At 48.1% G+C, this 23,156-nt stretch overlaps 1 protein-coding gene across 3 annotated transcripts in view; it reads left to right on the top strand.

Moving 5' to 3' along the window:
* The window catches only part of LOC135549575 (zinc finger protein 704-like), a 117,573-nt gene that overhangs the window by 55,709 nt on the left and 38,708 nt on the right, over positions 1-23,156 (top strand). For all 3 annotated transcript variants that reach the window (XR_010456988.1, XM_064979658.1, XM_064979659.1), the window contains exons 3-4: positions 12,482-12,585; positions 15,788-16,038. Coding sequence is in view for 2 of the 3 variants with exons in the window: in XM_064979658.1 (XP_064835730.1) it covers positions 12,482-12,585; positions 15,788-16,038 (355 nt within the window). In the remaining variant the exon portion in view is untranslated. The remainder of the gene's footprint in view (positions 1-12,481; positions 12,586-15,787; positions 16,039-23,156) is intronic.

Genomic DNA, 23,156 nt, shown 5'->3' on the forward strand with positions numbered 1-23,156 from the left:
ATTAAACCAAGTTTATTCTTCCCAAAGGAACGAACAGCTGAATCAACCAAAACATGTTTACAATAGTGGCGGTATATGTATCCCACTTTGGGTGGAGTCTTCTGATTCTTGCTGAACATAGTTTCCTGCCGAGCACTAGAGATACTAAGTGATACGGACATTAAACTTTTCCTTCTCCCTTAACGTGACCTGAACTGGACACCCCCCCCCCCCCCCTCATCACTAATCCATGACTCTCTCCACTTATCAATGCCTTTCACATATGATCGCTTTCCCTACACTCAGTACATTCCAAGTTTAATTGCACCCTCCATATACCTTCCTCCTACAGATAACCATTAACTTCTGGTGTAGCACTCAATATTTCAATAGAAAACCTGATAATGAACTCAATTTCAGGTTTAATTGTTAGAACCCAGAATCCATCAGTAGGCAGTCACATGTGACACACCAGTCCGACAGCCAGGGTGGAGCTCTGTGTGTCTGTGTTGGTCTACTCTATGGCTACGTCACAGTGGAGCTCTGTGTTGGTCTACTCTATGGCTACGTCACTGTGGAGCTCTGTGTTGGTCTACTCTATGGCTACGTCTCAGTGGAGCTCTGTGTTGGTCTACTCTATGGCTACGTCACAGTGGAGCTCTGTGTTGGTCTACTCTATGGCTACGTCACAGTGGAGCTCTGTGTTGGTCTACTCTATGGCTACGTCTCAGTGGAGCTCTGTGTTGGTCTACTCTATGGCTACGTCTCAGTGGAGTTCTGTGTTGGTCTACTCTATGGCTACGTCACAGTGGAGCTCTGTGTTGGTCTACTCTATGGCTACGTCACTGTGGAGCTCTGTGTTGGTCTACTCTATGGCTACGTCACTGTGGAGCTCTGTGTTGGTCTACTCTGTGGCTACGTCACAGTGGAGCTCTGTGTTGGTCTACTCTATGGCTACGTCTCAGTGGAGCTCTGTGTTGGTCTACTCTATGGCTACGTCACAGCGGAGCTCTGTGTTGGTCTACTCTATGGCTACGTCACAGTGGAGCTCTGTGTTGGTCTACTCTATGGTACGTCACAGCGGAGCTCTGTGTTGGTCTACTCTATGGCTACGTCTCAGTGGAGTTCTGTGTTGGTCTACTCTATGGCTACGTCACAGTGGAGCTCTGTGTTGGTCTACTCTATGGCTACGTCTCAGTGGAGCTCTGTGTTGGTCTACTCTATGGCTACGTCACAGCGGAGCTCTGTGTTGGTCTACTCTATGGCTACGTCACAGTGGAGCTCTGTGTTGGTCTACTCTATGGTACGTCACAGCGGAGCTCTGTGTTGGTCTACTCTATGGCTACGTCTCAGTGGAGTTCTGTGTTGGTCTACTCTATGGCTACGTCACAGTGGAGCTCTGTGTTGGTCTACTCTATGGCTACGTCACTGTGGAGCTCTGTGTTGGTCTACTCTATGGCTACGTCACAGTGGAGCTCTGTGTTGGTCTACTCTATGGTACGTCACAGCGGAGCTCTGTGTTGGTCTACTCTATGGCTACGTCTCAGTGGAGTTCTGTGTTGGTCTACTCTATGGCTACGTCACAGTGGAGCTCTGTGTTGGTCTACTCTATGGCTACGTCACTGTGGAGCTCTGTGTTGGTCTACTCTATGGCTACGTCACTGTGGAGCTCTGTGTTGGTCTACTCTATGGCTACGTCACAGTGGAGCTCTGTGTTGGTCTACTCTATGGCTACGTCACAGTTGAGCTCTGTGTTGGTCTACTCTATGGTACGTCACTGTGGAGCTCTGTGTTGGTCTACTCTATGGCTACGTCACAGTGGAGCTCTGTGTTGGTCTACTCTATGGCTACGTCACAGTGGAGCTCTGTGTTGGTCTACTCTATGGCTACGTCAAAGTTGAGCTCTGTGTTGGTCTACTCTATGGTACGTCACTGTGGAGCTCTGTGTTGGTCTACTCTATGGCTACGTCACAGTGGAGCTCTGTGTTGGTCTACTCTATGGCTACGTCACAGTGGAGCTCTGTGTTGGTCTACTCTATCGCTACATCACAGTGGAGCTCTGTGTTGGTCTACTCTATCGCTACGTCACAGTGGAGCTCTGTGTTGGTCTACTCTATGGCTACGTCTCAGTGGAGCTCTGTGTTGGTCTACTCTATGGCTACGTCTCAGTGGAGCTCTGTGTTGGTCTACTCTATGGCTACGTCACAGTGGAGCTCTGTGTTGGTCTACTCTATGGTACGTCACAGCGGAGCTCTGTGTTGGTCTACTCTATGGCTACGTCTCAGTGGAGTTCTGTGTTGGTCTACTCTATGGCTATGTCACAGTGGAGCTCTGTGTTGGTCTACTCTATGGCTACGTCTCAGTGGAGCTCTGTGTTGGTCTACTCTATGGCTACGTCTCAGTGGAGCTCTGTGTTGGTCTACTCTATGGCTACGTCACAGTGGAGCTCTGTGTTGGTCTACTCTATGGTACGTCACAGCGGAGCTCTGTGTTGGTCTACTCTATGGCTACGTCACAGCGGAGCTCTGTGTTGGTCTACTCTATGGCTACGTCACAGCGGAGCTCTGTGTTGGTCTACTCTATGGCTACGTCACTGTGGAGCTCTGTGTTGGTCTACTCTATGGCTACGTCACAGTGGAGCTCTGTGTTGGTCTACTCTATGGCTACGTCACAGTGGAGCTCTGTGTTGGTCTACTCTATGGTACGTCACAGTGGAGCTCTGTGTTGGTCTACTCTATGGTACGTCACAGTGGAGCTCTGTGTTGGTCTACTCTATGGTACGTCACAGTGGAGCTCCGTGTTGGTCTACTCTATGGCTACGTCTCAGTGGAGCTCTGTGTTGGTCTACTCTATGGCTACGTCACAGCGGAGCTCTGTGTTGGTCTACTCTATGGCTACGTCACTGTGGAGCTCTGTGTTGGTCTACTCTATGGCTACGTCACAGTGGAGCTCTGTGTTGGTCTACTCTATGGCTACGTCACAGTGGAGCTCTGTGTTGGTCTACTCTATGGTACGTCACAGTGGAGCTCTGTGTTGGTCTACTCTATGGTACGTCACAGTGGAGCTCTGTGTTGGTCTACTCTATGGTACGTCACAGTGGAGCTCCGTGTTGGTCTACTCTATGGCTACGTCTCAGTGGAGCTCTGTGTTGGTCTACTCTATGGTACGTCACAGTGGAGCTCTGTGTTGGTCTACTCTATGGTACGTCACAGTGGAGCTCTGTGTTGGTCTACTCTATGGCTACATCTCAGTGGAGCTCTGTGTTGGTCTACTCTATGGTACGTCACAGTGGAGCTCTGTGTTGGTCTACTCTATGGCTACGTCTCAGTGGAGCTCTGTGTTGGTCTACTCTATGGCTACGTCACTGTGGAGCTCTGTGTTGGTCTACTCTATGGTACGTCACAGTGGAGCTCTGTGTTGGTCTACTCTATGGTACGTCACAGTGGAGCTCTGTGTTGGTCTACTCTATGGCTACGTCTCAGTGGAGCTCTGTGTTGGTCTACTCTATGGTACGTCACAGTGGAGCTCTGTGTTGGTCTACTCTATGGCTACGTCACAGTGGAGCTCTGTGTTGGTCTACTCTATGGCTACGTCACAGTGGAGCTCTGTGTTGGTCTACTCTATGGCTATGTCACTGTGGAGCTCTGTGTTGGTCTACTCTATGGCTACGTCACAGTGGAGCTCTGTGTTGGTCTACTCTATGGCTACGTCACTGTGGAGCTCTGTGTTGGTCTACTCTATGGCTACGTCACAGCGGAGCTCTGTGTTGGTCTACTCTATGGCTACGTCACAGCGGAGCTCTGTGTTGGTCTACTCTATGGCTACGTCACAGTGGAGCTCTGTGTTGGTCTACTCTATGGCTACGTCACAGTGGAGCTCTGTGTTGGTCTACTCTATGGCTACGTCTCAGTGGAGCTCTGTGTTGGTCTACTCTATGGCTACGTCACTGTGGAGCTCTGTGTTGGTCTACTCTATGGCTACGTCACAGTGGAACTCTGTGTTGGTCTACTCTATGGCTACGTCACAGCGGAGCTCTGTGTTGGTCTACTCTATGGCTACGTCTCAGTGGAGCTCTGTGTTGGTCTACTCTATGGCTACGTCACAGTGGAGCTCTGTGTTGGTCTACTCTATGGCTACGTCACAGTGGAGCTCTGTGTTGGTCTACTCTATGGCTATGTCACAGTGGAGCTCTGTGTTGGTCTACTCTATGGTACGTCACAGTGGAGCTCTGTGTTGGTCTACTCTATGGCTACGTCACAGTGGAGCTCTGTGTTGGTCTACTCTATGGTACGTCACAGTGGAGCTCTGTGTTGGTCTACTCTATGGCTACGTCACAGTGGAGCTCTGTGTTGGTCTACTCTATGGCTACGTCACAGTGGAGCTCTGTGTTGGTCTACTCTATGGCTACGTCACAGTGGAGCTCTGTGTTGGTCTACTCTATGGCTACGTCACAGCGGAGCTCTGTGTTGGTCTACTCTATGGCTACGTCACAGTGGAGCTCTGTGTTGGTCTACTCTATGGCTACGTCACAGTGGAGCTCTGTGTTGGTCTACTCTATGGCTACGTCACAGTGGAGCTCTGTGTTGGTCTACTCTATGGCTACGTCACAGTGGAGCTCTGTGTTGGTCTACTCTATGGCTACGTCACAGTGGAGCTCTGTGTTGGTCTACTCTATGGCTACGTCACAGTGGAGCTCTGTGTTGGTCTACTCTATGGCTACGTCACAGTGGAGCTCTGTGTTGGTCTACTCTATGGCTACGTCACAGTGGAGCTCTGTGTTGGTCTACTCTATGGCTACGTCACAGTGGAGCTCTGTGTTGGTCTACTCTATGGCTACGTCACAGTGGAGCTCTGTGTTGGTCTACTCTATGGCTACGTCACAGTGGAGCTCTGTGTTGGTCTACTCTATGGCTACGTCACAGTGGAGCTCTGTGTTGGTCTACTCTATGGTACGTCACAGCGGAGCTCTGTGTTGGTCTACTCTATGGTACGTCACAGTGGAGCTCTGTGTTGGTCTACTCTATGGCTACGTCACAGTGGAGCTCTGTGTTGGTCTACTCTATGGCTACGTCTCAGTGGAGCTCTGTGTTGGTCTACTCTATGGCTACGTCACAGTGGAGCTCTGTGTTGGTCTACTCTATTACTCTATTGATGAGAGTCCATAGGCCTCTGGTCCAAAGTATTGTTCTGTGTAGGGAATAGGGTGCCGTGTGTTTGTTGTGTGTGTGTGTGTGTGTGTGTGCGCTCACACGTAAGCGAGCGGAGGAGGGAGGGAGGATTTGGCCGGCTGCCAGACACTGTGTGATGGTCGGGGCTCCTCAAGCTTCTCCCAGACTGACCTACAGTAACTCTCTGGTCCTCGAGCTGTACAGTAATAGCTTGTGGGTATTACCACATACAGCCATCGTCCCGGGATTCATTCTTACTCTGGTGAAACAGACATTTCTGCTTTTGGAAATGTGTTTTCTCTGTGGAGTGGTCTGTTGACCGCTCTTCCCCCGAAGGAGAAAATATACTGATGATAATCAGTATGTGTAATTTACTGCTAACCATCACATGAATCATCCTAGCCTGCAGTTCTTTTAAAGAGAAACTGAAGCGTTTACATGGGCTAGGGTTGCAGTCTGTCCCATCTGTCTGCCTGCTCAGCTGGGCTGTATTTCAGTTCTGGAGAGCTAGCTAACATTCAGCAGTACGCTGAAAGATAAACGGTGAAAGATATTTAAATCCCCAAGGCTATGAGTTTCACTTCTTGTTGGCTGTGAAAGTTTTACACAGGAAAAAAACATGCTCATAGTTCTCTCGCTCTCTCTCACTCTCTCGCTCGCTCTCTCTCGCTCTCTCTCGCTCTCTCGCTCTCTCTCGCTCTCTCTCGCTCTCTCTCGCTCTCTCTTGCTCTCTCGCTCTCTACTCTCAGATGGAGCTCCTCTCTACACCTCAGATGGAGCTCCTCTCTACACCTCAGATGGAGCTCCTCTCTACTCTCAGATGGAGCTCCTCTCTACTCTCAGATGGAGCTCCTCTCTACTCTCAGATGGAGCTCCTCTCTACTCTCAGATGGAGCTCCTCTCTACACCTCAGATGGAGCTCCTCTCTACTCTCAGATGGAGCTCCTCTCTACACCTCAGATGGAGCTCCTCTCTACACCTCAGATGGAGCTCCTCTCTACTCTCAGATGGAGCTCCTCTCTACTCTCAGATGGAGCTCCTCTCTACACCTCAGATGGAGCTCCTCTCTACTCTCAGATGGAGCTCCTCTCTACACCTCAGATGGAGCTCCTCTCTACACCTCAGATGGAGCTCCTCTCTACACCTCAGATGGAGCTCCTCTCTACACCTCAGATGGAGCACCTCTCTACACCTCAGATGGAGCTCCTCTCTACTCTCAGATGGAGCTCCTCTCTACCCTCAGATGGAGCTCCTCTCTACTCTCAGATGGAGCTCCTCTTTACTCTGAGATGGAGCTCTTCTCTACTCTCAGATGGAGCTCTTCTCTACTCTCAGATGGAGCTCCTCTCTACTCTCAGATGGAGCTCCTCTCTACCCTCAGATGGAGCTCCTCTCTACTCTCAGATGGAGCTCCTCTCTACTCTCAGATGGAGCTCCTCTCTACACCTCAGATGGAGCACCTCTCTACTCTCAGATGGAGCTCTTCTCTACTCTCAGATGGAGCTCCTCTCTACACCTCAGATGGAGCACCTCTCTACTCTCAGATGGAGCTCTTCTCTACTCTCAGATGGAGCTCCTCTCTACTCTCAGATGGAGCTCCTCTCTACTCTCAGATGGAGCTCCTCTCTACTCTCAGATGGAGCTCTTCTCTACTCTCAGATGGAGCTCCTCTCTACTCTCAGATGGAGCTCCTCTCTACTCTCAGATGGAGCTCCTCTCTACTCTCAGATGGAGCTCCTCTCTACTCTCAGATGGAGCTCCTCTCTACCTCAGATGGAGCTCCTCTCTACCCTCAGATGGAGCTCCTCTCTACTCTCAGATGGAGCTCCTCTCTACACCTCCCTCAGATGGAGCTCCTCTCTACTCTCAGATGGAGCTCCTCTCTACTCTCAGATGGAGCTCCTCTCTACACCTCAGATGGAGCTCCTCTCTACTCTCAGATGGAGCTCCTCTCTACTCTCAGATGGAGCTCCTCTCTACCCTCAGATGGAGCTCCTCTCTCAGATGGAGCTCTCAGATGGAGCTCCTCTCTACCCTCAGATGGAGCTCCTCTCTACACCTCAGATGGAGCACCTCTCTACTCTCAGATGGAGCTCCTCTCTACTCTCAGATGGAGCTCCTCTCTACCCTCAGATGGAGCTCCTCTCTACCCTCAGATGGAGCTCCTCTCTACCCTCAGATGGAGCTCCTCTCTACACCTCAGATGGAGCTCCTCTCTACTCTCAGATGGAGCTCCTCTCTACTCTCAGATGGAGCTCCTCTCTACACCTCAGATGGAGCACCTCTCTACTCTCAGATGGAGCTCCTCTCTACTCTCAGATGGAGCTCCTCTCTACACCTCAGATGGAGCTCCTCTCTACACCTCAGATGGAGCTCCTCTCTACACCTCAGATGGAGCTCCTCTCTACACCTCAGATGGAGCTCCTCTCTACACCTCAGATGGAGCTCCTCTCTACTCTCAGATGGAGCTCCTCTCTACTCTCAGATGGAGCTCCTCTCTACTCAGCTGGAGCTCCTCTCTACTCTCAGATGGAGCTCCTCTCTACCCTCAGATGGAGCTCCTCTCTACTCTCAGATGGAGCTCCTCTTTACTCTCAGATGGAGCTCCTCTCTACTCTAAGGAGCTCCTCTCTCTCTCAGATGGAGCTCCTCTCTACACCTCAGATGGAGCTCCTCTCTACTCTCAGATGGAGCTCCTCTCTACTCTCAGATGGAGCTCCTCTCTACACCTCAGATGGAGCTCCTCTCTACACCTCAGATGGAGCTCCTCTCTACTCTCAGATGGAGCTCCTCTCTACTCTCAGATGGAGCTCCTCTCTACACCTCAGATGGAGCTCCTCTCTACACCTCAGATGGAGCTCCTCTCTACACCTCAGATGGAGCTCCTCTCTACTCTCAGATGGAGCTCCTCTCTACTCTCAGATGGAGCTCCTCTCTACACCTCAGATGGAGCTCCTCTCTACACCTCAGATGGAGCTCCTCTCTACTCTCAGATGGAGCTCCTCTCTACACCTCAGATGGAGCTCCTCTCTACACCTCAGATGGAGCTCCTCTCTACACCTCAGATGGAGCTCCTCTCTACACCTCAGATGGAGCACCTCTCTACACCTCAGATGGAGCTCCTCTCTACTCTCAGATGGAGCTCCTCTCTACCCTCAGATGGAGCTCCTCTCTACTCTCAGATGGAGCTCCTCTTTACTCTGAGATGGAGCTCCTCTCTACTCTAAGGAGCTCCTCTCTACCCTCAGATGGAGCTCCTCTCTACACCTCAGATGGAGCTCCTCTCTACCCTCAGATGGAGCTCCTCTCTACTCTCAGATGGAGCTCTTCTCTACTCTCAGATGGAGCTCCTCTCTACTCTCAGATGGAGCTCCTCTCTACTCTCAGATGGAGCTCCTCTCTACTCTCAGATGGAGCTCCTCTCTACTCTCAGATGGAGCTCCTCTCTACCCTCAGATGGAGCTCCTCTCTACCCTCAGATGGAGCTCCTCTCTACTCTCAGATGGAGCTCCTCTCTACACCTCAGATGGAGCTCCTCTCTAATCTCAGATGGAGCTCCTCTCTACTCTCAGATGGAGCTCCTCTCTACTCTCAGATGGAGCTCCTCTCTACACCTCAGATGGAGCTCCTCTCTACTCTCAGATGGAGCTCCTCTCTACTCTCAGATGGAGCTCCTCTCTACCCTCAGATGGAGCTCCTCTACTCTCAGATGGAGCTCCTCTCTACCCTCAGATGGAGCTCCTCTCTACACCTCAGATGGAGCACCTCTCTACTCTCAGATGGAGCTCCTCTCTACTCTCAGATGGAGCTCCTCTCTACTCTCAGATGGAGCTCCTCTCTACCCTCAGATGGAGCTCCTCTCTACCCTCAGATGGAGCTCCTCTCTACCCTCAGATGGAGCTCCTCTCTACACCTCAGATGGAGCTCCTCTCTACTCTCAGATGGAGCTCCTCTCTACTCTCAGATGGAGCTCCTCTCTACACCTCAGATGGAGCACCTCTCTACTCTCAGATGGAGCTCCTCTCTACTCTCAGATGGAGCTCCTCTCTACACCTCAGATGGAGCTCCTCTCTACACCTCAGATGGAGCTCCTCTCTACACCTCAGATGGAGCTCCTCTCTACACCTCAGATGGAGCTCCTCTCTACACCTCAGATGGAGCTCCTCTCTACTCTCAGATGGAGCTCCTCTCTACTCTCAGATGGAGCTCCTCTCTACTCAGCTGGAGCTCCTCTCTACTCTCAGATGGAGCTCCTCTCTACCCTCAGATGGAGCTCCTCTCTACTCTCAGATGGAGCTCCTCTTTACTCTCAGATGGAGCTCCTCTCTACTCTAAGGAGCTCCTCTCTACCCTCAGATGGAGCTCCTCTCTACACCTCAGATGGAGCTCCTCTCTACTCTCAGATGGAGCTCCTCTCTACTCTCAGATGGAGCTCCTCTCTACACCTCAGATGGAGCTCCTCTCTACCCTCAGATGGAGCTCCTCTCTACTCTCAGATGGAGCTCCTCTCTACACCTCAGATGGAGCTCCTCTCTACCCTCAGATGGAGCTCCTCTCTACTCTCAGATGGAGCTCCTCTCTACACCTCAGATGGAGCTCCTCTCTACGCTCAGATGGAGCTCCTCTCTACTCTCAGATGGAGCTCCTCTCTACTCTCAGATGGAGCTTCTCTCTACACCTCAGATGGAGCTTCTCTCTACTCTCAGATGGAGCTCGTCTCTACTCTCAGATGGAGCTCGTCTCTACTCTCAGATGGAGCTCCTCTCTACTCAGATGGAGCTCCTCTCCACTCAGATGGAGCTCCTCTCTACTCTCAGATGGAGCTCCTCTCTACTCTCAGATGGAGCTCCACTCTACTCTCAGATGGAGCTCCTCTCTACCCTCAGATGGAGCTCCTCTCTACCCTCAGATGGAGCTCCTCTCTACCCTCAGATGGAGCTCCTCTCTACTCTCAGATGGAGCTCCTCTCTACACCTCAGATGGAGCTCCTCTCTACTCTCAGATGGAGCTCCTCTCTACTCTCAGATGGAGCTCCTCTCTACACCTCAGATGGAGCTCCTCTCTACTCTCAGATGGAGCTCCTCTCTACTCTCAGATGGAGCTCCTCTCTACACCTCAGATGGAGCTCCTCTCTACTCTCAGATGGAGCTCCTCTCTACCCTCAGATGGAGCTCCTCTCTACTCTCAGATGGAGCTCCTCTCTACCCTCAGATGGAGCTCCTCTCTACACCTCAGATGGAGCACCTCTCTACTCTCAGATGGAGCTCCTCTCTACTCTCAGATGGAGCTCCTCTCTACTCTCAGATGGAGCTCCTCTCTACCCTCAGATGGAGCTCCTCTCTACCCTCAGATGGAGCTCCTCTCTACCCTCAGATGGAGCTCCTCTCTACACCTCAGATGGAGCTCCTCTCTACTCTCAGATGGAGCTCCTCTCTACTCTCAGATGGAGCTCCTCTCTACACCTCAGATGGAGCACCTCTCTACTCTCAGATGGAGCTCCTCTCTACACCTCAGATGGAGCTCCTCTCTACACCTCAGATGGAGCTCCTCTCTACACCTCAGATGGAGCTCCTCTCTACACCTCAGATGGAGCTCCTCTCTACACCTCAGATGGAGCTCCTCTCTACACCTCAGATGGAGCTCCTCTCTACTCAGATGGAGCTCCTCTCTACTCTCAGATGGAGCTCCTCTCTACTCTCAGATGGAGCTCCTCTCTACTCAGCTGGAGCTCCTCTCTACTCTCAGATGGAGCTCCTCTCTACCCTCAGATGGAGCTCCCCTCTACTCTCAGATGGAGCTCCTCTTTACTCTCAGATGGAGCTCCTCTCTACTCTACGGAGCTCCTCTCTACCCTCAGATGGAGCTCCTCTCTACACCTCAGATGGAGCTCCTCTCTACCCTCAGATGGAGCTCCTCTCTACTCTCAGATGGAGCTCCTCTCTACCGCTCAGATGGAGCTCCTCTCTACGCTCAGATGGAGCTCCTCTCTACTCTCAGATGGAGCTCCTCTCTACTCTCAGATGGAGCTTCTCTCTACTCTCAGATGGAGCTCGTCTCTACTCTCAGATGGAGCTCGTCTCTACTCTCAGATGGAGCTCCTCTCTACTCAGATGGAGCTCCTCTCCACTCAGATGGAGCTCCTCTCTACTCAGATGGAGCTCCTCTCTACTCAGATGGAGCTCCTCTCTACTCAGATGGAGCTCCTCTCTACTCAGGTGGAGGGTGCAGGCTGCATGGTGGCTCCTCATTAAATCATTAAAGACAATCACAGATGTCCGGGGAGTGGGAAGGAGTGCAGGTATTGGTTTCTCTCTCTCCCTCTTCTCCCCCACCCTCTCTCTCTCTTTGATTGACTTTCTCCCAACACCCCTCCAACCCTACTAGACTACTACTGTCTTCTAGACTTTAACAGTCAGTCAGCCACACGAAAGTTGATAGCACATCTGTCTGTCTGTCTTCAGGTCTGTCTGTCTTCAGGTCTGTCTGTCTTCGGGTCTGTCTGTCTTCGGGTCTGTCTGTCTGTCTCCAGTTCTGGTTCTGTCTGTCAACATATACCCTCTCCAGCTGTGGTTGTTGGTTTGAACCACATCTAGGCTTTAGCTCAAGTTCATAGTGTTGTGGGGCTCAGCAGACCGGGGTTTGGTCTTCTGCAGGGTTGTTAGTGTGCTTAGTTTGATGCTTTCATTAATGGATAAAGCAAAGCCTTCAGCCTCGAATGTGTTTTAGAATGTAGCATCAATGCCACACTGATCACAGCACCATTCAGCAATCAAACTGTCATTTGTTTCTCAGAGTTCTGTTGGGAGTACTGCGTGTGTGTGTAGTGCCACATTACCTATGTAGTGCCACATTACCTATGTAGTGCCATAGTACGTATGTAGTGCCACAGGACCTATGTAGTGCCACAGGACCTATGTAGTGCCATAGTACGTATGTAGTGCCACAGGACCTATGTAGTGCCACAGGACCTATGTAGTGCCACAGGACCTATGTATTACTACAGGACCTATGTATTACTACAGTACCTATGTAGTACTACAGTACCTATGTAGTGACACAGTACCTATGTAGTACTACAGTACCTATGCAGTGACACAGTACCTATGTAGGCATTTTTAGCAGATGCTCTTATCCAGAGTGAGTTACAGTAGTGAGTGCCCTGTGGGAATCGAACCTACAAACTCTGGCATTGCAAGCGCCCTACTCTACCAACTGAGCCACATGGGACCAGAGTGCTTTGGGCCAAAGCTGTATAGGATGCAGCCACATTATCGGTTTGTTGTTGTGTTTTCATGCCCAGTAAAATTCTCTGTTTGTTGGTGTTGTTTTAACAGGAAGTCAGAGGAGGAAGTGGACATGGAGAAGGTGACAGCTGCCATGGTTCTGACCAGTCTGTCCAGCAGTCCGCTGGTCCGGAGTCCTCCCGTCAAAGTCAGTGGTGAGTCAACCGAACATGTTTCTATGTATTTATCCTTTTATACAGGTGAGCGCACTGAGATTAAGAATCTCTGTTACAAGGGAGTTTTGTCCCAAGACGGCAACAATCCAACATTTGATCGAGCAAACAGTTGCTGAGAGGTGGTCATAGTAGCTAGCGTCTGAACGTGTTGTATTGCTGCATTCTGAACGACCTGACAAAGGAAGTTGAATTTTGTTGAACCATTTACCATTTAATATGCATTATTCCTTTGCTGAGGTGAGGTCATGACTCATGATGATGATGATGATGATGATGATGTGGACTAGTGCAGCGGTAGAGATGGAAACGTCGTATCTCTCTGAGTGCAGCGTTTCACGCCAAGTGAAGCTGAATGTTGTCTTTGATCGCTCGTCTACATCTTCAACTCCTGATTGAATTTGAATTATTGAGTGGGTTACCACTGTGAAATCTAAAATAGACTTCCTCTTCATCTGCTATAATGTACATTTACATGAATCACAAGGCCTCTAAACAAAGTCCCTGGAGTGAATCAACTGTAAATTGGATCTTGTTTGTTTTACCACTCAAAACAACTGCAGACATTCAAAGTCATTGCAGCTGTGAATCACTATGTGTTTGAGTTGGTGCTGTTAGATGCATTTGTTTCTGATGCATATGATGGTCCCATGTAGGGTTATACATGTGGGGTTATTACTGATGGTAGTGGTTTTAGAGCCCGCAGAGAATAAATGTAGCTGTTTTAATGCAAATTCTAATTCTACACTTGTTGCCATGGATACACTACTGTTCAATAGTTTGGGGTCACTTACAGTTGAAGTCGGAAGTTTACATACACTTAGGTTGGAGTCATTTAAAACCCGTTTTTCAACCACTCCACAAATTTCTTGTTTTAACAAACAATAGTTTTGGCAAGTCGGTTAGGACATCTACTTTGTGCATGACACAAGTCATTTTTCCAACAATTGTTTACAGACAGATTATTTCACTTATAATTCACTGTATCACAATTCCAGTGTGTCAGAAGTTTACATAAACTAAGTTGACTGTGCCTTTAAACAGCTTGGAAAATTCCAGAAAATAATTTCATGGCTTTGGAAGCTTCTGGTTAATTGACATCATTTGAGACAATTGGAGGTGTACCTGTGGATGTATTTCAAGGCCTACCTTCAAACTCAGTTCCTCTTTGCTTGACATCATGGGAAAATCAAAAAAAATCAGCCAAGACCTCAGAAAATAAATTGTAGACCTCCACAAGTCTGGTTCATCCTTGGGAGCAGTTTCCAAACGCCTGAAGGTACCACGTTCCTCTGTACAAACAATAGTATGCAAGTATAAACACCATGGGACCACGCAGCCATCATACCGCTCAGGAAGATGAACGTACTTTGGTGCGAAAAGTGCAAATCAATCCCAGAACAACAGCAAAGGACCTTGTGAAGATGCTGGAGGAAACGGGTACAAAAGTATCTATATCCACAGTAAAACGAGTCCTATATCGACATAACCTGAAAGGCCGCTCAGCAAGGAAGAAGCCACTGCTTCAATACCGACATAAAAAATCCAGACTACGGTTTGTAACTGCACATGGGGACAAAGATCTTACTTTTTGGAGAAATGTCCTCTGGTCTGATGACACAAAAATAGAACTGTTTGGCCATAATGACCATTGTTATGTTTGGAGGTAAATGGGGGAGGCTTGCAAGCCGAAGAACACCATCCCAACCGTGAAGCACGGGGGTGGCAGCATCATGTTGTGAGGGTGCTTTGCTGCAGGAGGGACTGGTGCATTTCACAAAATAGATGGCATCACGAGGAAGCAAAATTATGTGGATATATTGAAACAACATCTCAAGACATCAGTCAGGAAGTTAAAGCTTGGTTGCAAATGGACTTCCAAATGGACAATGACCCCCAAGCATACCTCCAAAGTTATGGCTTAAGGACAACAAAGTCAAGGTATTGGAGTGGCCATCATAAAGCCCTGACCTCAATCCTATAGAACATTTGTGGGCAGAACTGAAAAAGCTTGAGGAGGCCTACAAACCTGAATCAGTTACACCAGCTCTGTCAGGAGGAATGGACTAAGACTTTTTGTGGGACACTTGTGGAAGGCTACCTGAAACGTTTGACCCAAGTTAAACAATTTAAAGGCAATGCTACCAAATACTAATTGAGTGTATGTGAACTTGGAATGTGATGAAAGAAATTAAAGCTGAAATAAATAATTATCTCTACTATTATCCTGATATTTGACATTCTTAAAGTAAAGTGGGGATCCTACCTGACCTAAGAAAGGGAATTTTTACTAGGATTCAATGTCAGTAATTGTGAATAACTGAGTTTAAATATGTTAGGAAATGTCCTTGTCTTTGAAAGAGAAGCATTTTTTTGCCCATTAAATTAACATCAAATTGATCAGTGTAGACATTGTTAATATTGTAAATGACTATTGTAGCTGGAAATGGCAGATTTTTTTATGGTATATCTACATAGGCATTCAGAGGCCCATTATCAGCAAACATCACTCCTGTGTTCCAAAGGCACGTTGTGTTAGCTAATCCAAGTTTATCATTTTAGAAGGCTAATTGATCATTAGAAAAACCTTTTGCAATTATGTTAGCACAGCTGAAAAATGTTGTGTTGATTAAAGAAGCCATAAAACCGGCCTCCTTTAGACTAGTTGAGTATCTGGAGCATCAGCATTTGTGGGTTCAATTACAGGCTCAAAATGGCCAGAAACAAATAACTTTCTTCTGAAACTCGTCAGTTTATTCTTGTTTTGAGAAATTAAGGTTATTCCATGCGAGAAATTGCTAAGAAACTGAAGATCTCGTACAACGCTGTGTACTACTCCCTTCACAGAACAGCACAAACTGTCTCTAACCAGAATAAAAAGAGGAGTGGGAGGCCCCGGTGCACAACTGAGCAAGAGGACAAGTTTGAGAAACAGATGCCTCACAAGTCCTCAACTGGCAGCTTCATTTAATAGTACCTTCAAAACACCAGTCTCAACGTCAACAGTGAAGAGGCAACTCCGGGATGCTGGCCTTCTAGGCAGAGATGCAAAGAAAAAGCCATGCCTCAGACTGGCCAATAAAAATAAAAGATTAAGGTGGGAAAACGAACACAGACACTGGACAGGGGAACTAAAAATGAAGTTTGAATAGTTTTTCTGGCCTTGTCTCTCTCACCCCTCCAGAGTGTCTGAATGGCTCGTGGAAGGACAGAGGTGCAGGCTTCACCCCCTCCAGTTACAGCAGCAGTGGCTATTGGAGCTGGAGCGGCCCTAGTGACCAGTCCAACCCGTCCACCCCCTCCCCACCGCTCTCCACAGACAGCTTCAAGCCTTTCCGTATGCCCAGCATCAACGGCCCGCCCCCCGACGACGCCATCGACGAACAGGACGGCAGCAGCCTGCTCTTTGACGAGCCAATCCCACGCAAGCGCAAGGTGGGTAGACTGATTGATTTAATTGAACCATCTAAAAATACAATTCCAGACACACAAGTGGATACCCTGGATAACCAAATAATAACCATAGGATAACCACAGGATAGCTATAGGATAACCACAGGATAGCTATAGGATAACCACGGGATAGCTATAGGATAACCACAGGATAGCTATAGGATAACCACAGGATAGCTATAGGATAACCACAGGATAGCTATAGGATAACCACGGGATAGCTATAGGATAACCACATAATAACCACAGGATAGCTATAGGATAACCACGGGATAGCTATAGGATAACCACGGGATAGCTATAGGATAACCACAGGATAGCTATAGGATAACCACGGGATAGCTATAGGATAACCACAGGATAGCTATAGGATAACCACGGGATAGCTATAGGATAACCACATAATAACCACAGGATAGCTATAGGATAACCACGGGATAGCTATAGGATAACCACGGGATAGCTATAGGATAACCACGGGATAGCTATAGGATAACCACGGGATAGCTATAGGATAACTACGGGATAGCTATAGGATAACCACGGGGTAGCTATAGGATAACCACGGGATAGCTATAGGATAACCACGGGATAGCTATAGGATAACCACAGGATAGCTATAGGATAACTACGGGATAGCTATAGGATAACCACGGGATAGCTATAGGATAACCACGGGATAGCTATAGGATAACCACATAATAACCACAGGATAGCTATAGGATAACCACGGGGTAGCTATAGGATAACCACAGGATAGCTATAGGATAACCACGGGATAGCTATAGGATAACCACGGGATAGCTATAGGATAACCACAGGATAGCTATAGGATAACCACATAATAACCACAGGATAGCTATAGGATAACCACGGGGTAGCTATAGGATAACCACAGGATAGCTATAGGATAACCACGGGATAGCTATAGGATAACCACGGGATAGCTATAGGATAACCACAGGATAGCTATAGGATAACCACGGGATAGCTATAGGATAACCACGGGATAGCTATAGGATAACCACGGGATAGCTATAGGATAACCACGGGATAGCTATAGGATAACCACAGGATAGCTATAGGATAACCACGGGATAGCTATAGGATAACCACGGGATAGCTATAGGATAACCACGGGATAGCTATAGGATAACCACGGGATAGCTATAGGATAACCACGGGGATAGCTATAGGATAACCACGGGATAGCTATAGGATAACCACGGGATAGCTATAGGATAACCACGGGATAGCTATAGGATAACCACGGGATAGCTATAGGATAACCACGGGATAGCTATAGGATAACCACGGGATAGCTATAGGATAACCACGGGATAGCTATAGGATAACCACGGGATAGCTACAGGATAGCTATAGGATAACCACGGGATAGCTATAGGATAACCACGGGATAGCTATAGGATAACCACGGGATAGCTATAGGATAACCACGGGATAGCTATAGGATAACCACGGGATAGCTATAGGATAACCACGGGGTAGCTATAGGATAACCAAAGAATAGCTATAGGATAACCACGGGATAGCTATAGGATAACCACGGGATAGCTATAGGATAACCACGGGATAGCTATAGGATAACCACGGGATAGCTATAGGATAACCACGGGATAGCTATAGGATAACCAAAGAATAGCTATAGGATAACCACGGGATAGCTATAGGATAACCACGGGATAGCTATAGGATAACCACGGGATAGCTATAGGATAACCACGGGATAGCTACAGGATAGCTATAGGATAACCACGGGATAGCTATAGGATAACCACAGGATAGCTATAGGATAACCACGGGATAGCTATAGGATAACCACGGGATAGCTATAGGATAACCACGGGATAGCTATAGGATAACCACGGGATAGCTATAGGATAACCACGGGATAGCTATAGGATAACCACGGGGTAGCTATAGGATAACCATAACATGTTTTACAACATATTGTTGTGGTTCTTTGAGGACCTCACAGAACAAAGACTAGATCAGATCAATGTTTGAATCAATTCTGACTGACTATAACAATATACTGATTATATAGTCCTGTGTCACTGTATATACAAGTGGGTAATCTGTACAGGTGTGTGGTTTTTTGCATATCCCACTCCCTGTGTGACACCCTCAGAGTGGGGTCGCGGCCAGGGGATCAGCCATCAGCCGGGACTAATTAGGGTTACTTGCATTGCTCAAGGGCAGAACGACAGATTTACTTTGTCGGCTCGATAGTCAATCCAACGACTTTTCGGTTACTGGTCCAACACTCCTAACCAACACTCCTAACCACCACTCCTAACCACCACTCCTAACCACCACTCCTAACCACCAGTCCTAACCACCACTCCTAACCACCACTCCTAAACAACACTCCTAACCACCACTCCTAACCACCACTCCTAACCACCACTCCTAACCACCACTCCTAACCACCACTCCTAACCAACACTCCTAACCACCACTCCTAACCACCACTCCTAACCACCATTCCTAAACAACACTCCTAACCACCACTCCTAACCACCACTCCTAACCACCACTCCTAACCACCACTCCTAACCAACACTCCTAACCACCACTCCTAACCACCACTCCTAACCACCACTCCTAACCAACACTCCTAACCACCACTCCTAACCAATACTCCTAACCACCACTCCTAACCACCACTCCTAACCACCACTCCTAACCACCAGTCCTAACCAACACTCCTAACCACCACTCCTAACCACCACTCCTAACCACCACTCCTAACCACCACTCCTAACCACCACTCCTAACCAACACTCCTAACCACCAGTCCTAACCAACACTCCTAACCACCACTCCTAACCAACACTCCTAACCAACACTCCTAACCACCAGGCTACCTGCTGCCCTGTACACTGTCTGGAGGTGTTTCTTTTGAAACGGTAGTAGATTGATTTAAGAAGTAGTTGTACTGTACTATCAATGATCTGGCAAGACAAGTAGAGGGATGTCCCAAAAGAAGGCAGGTCCTACACTTGTTTTGGACATGTTGCTAGCTACTGTAATGCCTTCTCCTTCCTGAACTCCAAGTGATATGCTGACTGAGGTAGAATTTGGGACACAGCGTGAAAGTGTGAAAGTGACTGATCTTCACACGTGACGATGCCTGATGCCGTCTCTGGACCACAACATGGCACAAACACCTTGCTTATAAACAGGACGAGCATGAAAACAAGTTGAGCGGACACAACATGTCGTGGCCACTCAGATTAACCGAACGCTCATTTATTTATTCATTTTGTCCCTCATTCTTATCAGGGGAGCAGAATGATTGGATGGTGAAGCAAGGGCTCTGGTCTGTTGTGTATCTGTCAATCCCCCCCCCCCCACACACACACACACACACCCCAGATGCATTTCCAGTTCACGTATCCTGCTTAATTACTTTACAGCCACACATAAGGTCACCTGGTATAATTGAAATAAATGATTTTAACGTCTTCACTGGAAAACATGTAGATTATGCTGCAGGGCTTTTCTCCCATCAGATCAATAGGATATCTCTAGTCTCTGAGGATATCTCTGGTCTCTGAGGATATCTCTGGTCTCTGAGGATATCTCTAGTCTCTGAGGATATCTCTGGTCTCTGAGGATATCTCTGGTCTCTGAGGATATCTCTAGTCTCTGAGGATATCTCTAGTCTCTGAGGATATCTCTGGTCTCTGAGGATATCTCTGGTCTCTGAGGATATCTCTAGTCTCTGAGGATATCTCTAGTCTCTGAGGATATCTATAGTCTCTGAGGATATCTCTAGTCTCTGAGGATATCTCTGGTCTCTGAGGATATCTCTAGTCTCTGAGGATATCTCTAGTCTCTGAGGATATCTCTAGTCTCTGAGGATATCTCTGGTCTCTGAGGATATCTCTAGTCTCTGAGGATATCTCTGGTCTCTGAGGATATCTCTAGTCTCTGAGGATATCTCTAGTCTCTGAGGATATCTCTAGTCTCTGAGGATATCTCTGGTATCTGAGGATATCTCTGGTCTCTGAGGATATCTCTAGTCTCTGAGGATATCTCTGGTCTCTGAGGATATCTCTAGTCTCTGAGGATATCTCTAGTCTCTGAGGATATCTCTGGTCTCTGAGGATATCTCTAGTCTCTGAGGATATCTCTAGTCTCTGAGGATATCTCTAGTCTCTGAGGATATCTCTGGTCTCTGAGGATATCTCTAGTCTCTGAGGATATCTCTGGTCTCTGAGGATATCTCTGGTCTCTGAGGATATCTCTAGTCTCTGAGGATATCTCTAGTCTCTGAGGATATCTCTGGTCTCTGAGGATATCTCTAGTCTCTGAGGATATCTCTAGTCTCTGAGGATATCTCTAGTCTCTGAGGATATCTCTGGTATCTGAGGATATCTCTGGTCTCTGAGGATATCTCTAGTCTCTGAGGATATCTCTGGTCTCTGAGGATATCTCTAGTCTCTGAGGATATCTCTAGTCTCTGAGGATATCTCTGGTCTCTGAGGATATCTCTAGTCTCTGAGGATATCTCTAGTCTCTGAGGATATCTCTAGTCTCTGAGGATATCTCTGGTCTCTGAGGATATCTCTAGTCTCTGAGGATATCTCTGGTCTCTGAGGATATCTCTGGTCTCTGAGGATATCTCTAGTCTCTGAGGATATCTCTAGTCTCTGAGGATATCTCTAGTCTCTGAGGATATCTCTGGTATCTGAGGATATCTCTGGTCTCTGAGGATATCTCTAGTCTCTGAGGATATCTCTGGTCTCTGAGGATATCTCTAGTCTCTGAGGATATCTCTAGTCTCTGAGGATATCTCTGGTCTCTGAGGATATCTCTAGTCTCTGAGGATATCTCTAGTCTCTGAGGATATCTCTAGTCTCTGAGGATATCTCTGGTCTCTGAGGATATCTCTAGTCTCTGAGGATATCTCTGGTCTCTGAGGATATCTCTGGTCTCTGAGGATATCTCTAGTCTCTGAGGATATCTCTAGTCTCTGAGGATATCTCTAGTCTCTGAGGATATCTCTGGTCTCTGAGGATATCTCTGGTCTCTGAGGATATCTCTGGTCTCTGAGGATATCTCTAGTCTCTGAGGATATCTCTAGTCTCTGAGGATATCTCTAGTCTCTGAGGATATCTCTGGTCTCTGAGGATATCTCTGGTCTCTGAGGATATCTCTAGTCTCTGAGGATATCTCTGGTCTCTGAGGATATCTCTAGTCTCTGAGGATATCTCTGGTCTCTGGGGATATCTCTGGTCTCTGAGGATATCTCTGGTCTCTGAGGATATCTCTGGTCTCTGAGGATATCTCTAGTCTCTGAGGATATCTCTGGTCTCTGAGGATATCTCTGGTCTCTGGGGATATCTCTGGTCTCTGAGGATATCTCTGGTCTCTGAGGATATCTCTGGTCTCTGGGGATATCTCTGGTCTCTGGGGATATCTCTGGTCTCTGGGGATATCTCTGGTCTCTGGGGATATCTCTGGTCTCTGAGGATATCTCTGGTCTCTGAGGATATCTCTGGTCTCTGAGGATATCTCTGGTCTCTGGGGATATCTCTGGTCTCTGGGGATATCTCTGGTCTCTGAGGATATCTCTGGTCTCTGAGGATATCTCTGGTCTCTGGGGATATCTCTGGTCTCTGGGGATATCTCTGGTCTCTGGGGATATCTCTGGTCTCTGGGGATATCTCTGGGGATATCTCTGGGGATTTCTCTGGGGATATCTCTGGGGATATCTCTGGGGATATCTCTGGGGATATCTCTGGGGATATCTCTGGGGATATCTCTGGGGATATCTCTGGGGATATCTCTGATCTCTGGGGATATCTCTGGGGATATCTCTGGGGATATCTCTGGGGATATCTCTGGTCTCTGAGGATATCTCTGGTCTCTGGGGATATCTCTGGTCTCTGAGGATATCTCTGGTCTCTGGGGATATCTCTGGGGATATCTCTGGGGATATCTCTGGGGATATCTCTTAATTGTGGGTTGAAGGGGGATATACGCAGAGATGGAGACAGAGACAGAGAGCGAGAGAGAAAATGGTAGAGAGGGAGAGATACTGAGAGAAAAAATATCAGAATTGTGCTGCCTGTGTAAACGCTGCTAAAATATTGTTTGATACATTTTTAAGTTCCACTTTTCAAATCTAGTGTAATAAATAACTTCAGAGTCTCTGACCCATATTGGTTTCTGAAAATGTTGCCAGTGTTCGTGGTTCTCAGGCCAACCAGAGCCTAGTGCTGCTCTTCTCTTCCTGGTTCCCAGGCCAACCAGAGCCTAGTGCTGCTCTTCTCTTCCTGGTTCCCAGGCCAACCAGAGCCTAGTGCTGCTCTTCTCTTCCTGGTTCCCAGGCCAACCAGAGCCTAGTGCTGCTCTTCTCTTGCTGGTTCCCAGGCCAACCAGAGCCTAGTGCTGCTCTTCTCTTCATGGTTACCAGGCCAACCAGAGCCTAGTGCTGCTCTTCTCTTCCTGGTTCCCAGGCCAACCAGAGCCTAGTGCTGCTCTTCTCTTCCTGGTTCCCAGGCCAACCAGAGCCTAGTGCTGCTCTTCTCTTCCTACTCTGAGCCAAAAGACAATGCTGTTCGTTCTCCACTCTTTTAATGAACTGTGTGCTGCTGGCATGGGGGACTTCACAGGGCTTTGTTACCCAAGGACCAAAACATAATCTGTTATAAGTAGGGTGGCAGGTAGCCTAGCAGTTCAGAGCGTTGGGCCAGTAACTGGAAGGCTGCTGGTTTGAATCCCTAAACTGACGAGGTGAACAATCTGTCTATGTGCCCTTGAGCAAGGCGCTTAACCCTACTTGCTCCTGTAAGTCACTCTGGATAAGAGCGTTTGGTAAACGACTAAAAATGTAAATTTAAAGGACTATCCTGAACAATGGGCAAATAGATGCCCCCCATCATAAAGGACTGACAAGGGACCTCATGACCCCCATCATAAATGACCACATTACCCCCATCATAAAGGACTGATGAGGGACCACATGACCCCCATCATAAAGGACTGATGAGGGACCACATGACCCCCATCATAAAGGACTGCATGACCCCATCATAAAGGACTGACGAGGGACCACATGACCC

This window comes from Oncorhynchus masou, chromosome 12 (genome assembly GCF_036934945.1).
Source record: "Oncorhynchus masou masou isolate Uvic2021 chromosome 12, UVic_Omas_1.1, whole genome shotgun sequence".
Taxonomy (NCBI): Eukaryota; Metazoa; Chordata; class Actinopteri; order Salmoniformes; family Salmonidae; genus Oncorhynchus; species Oncorhynchus masou.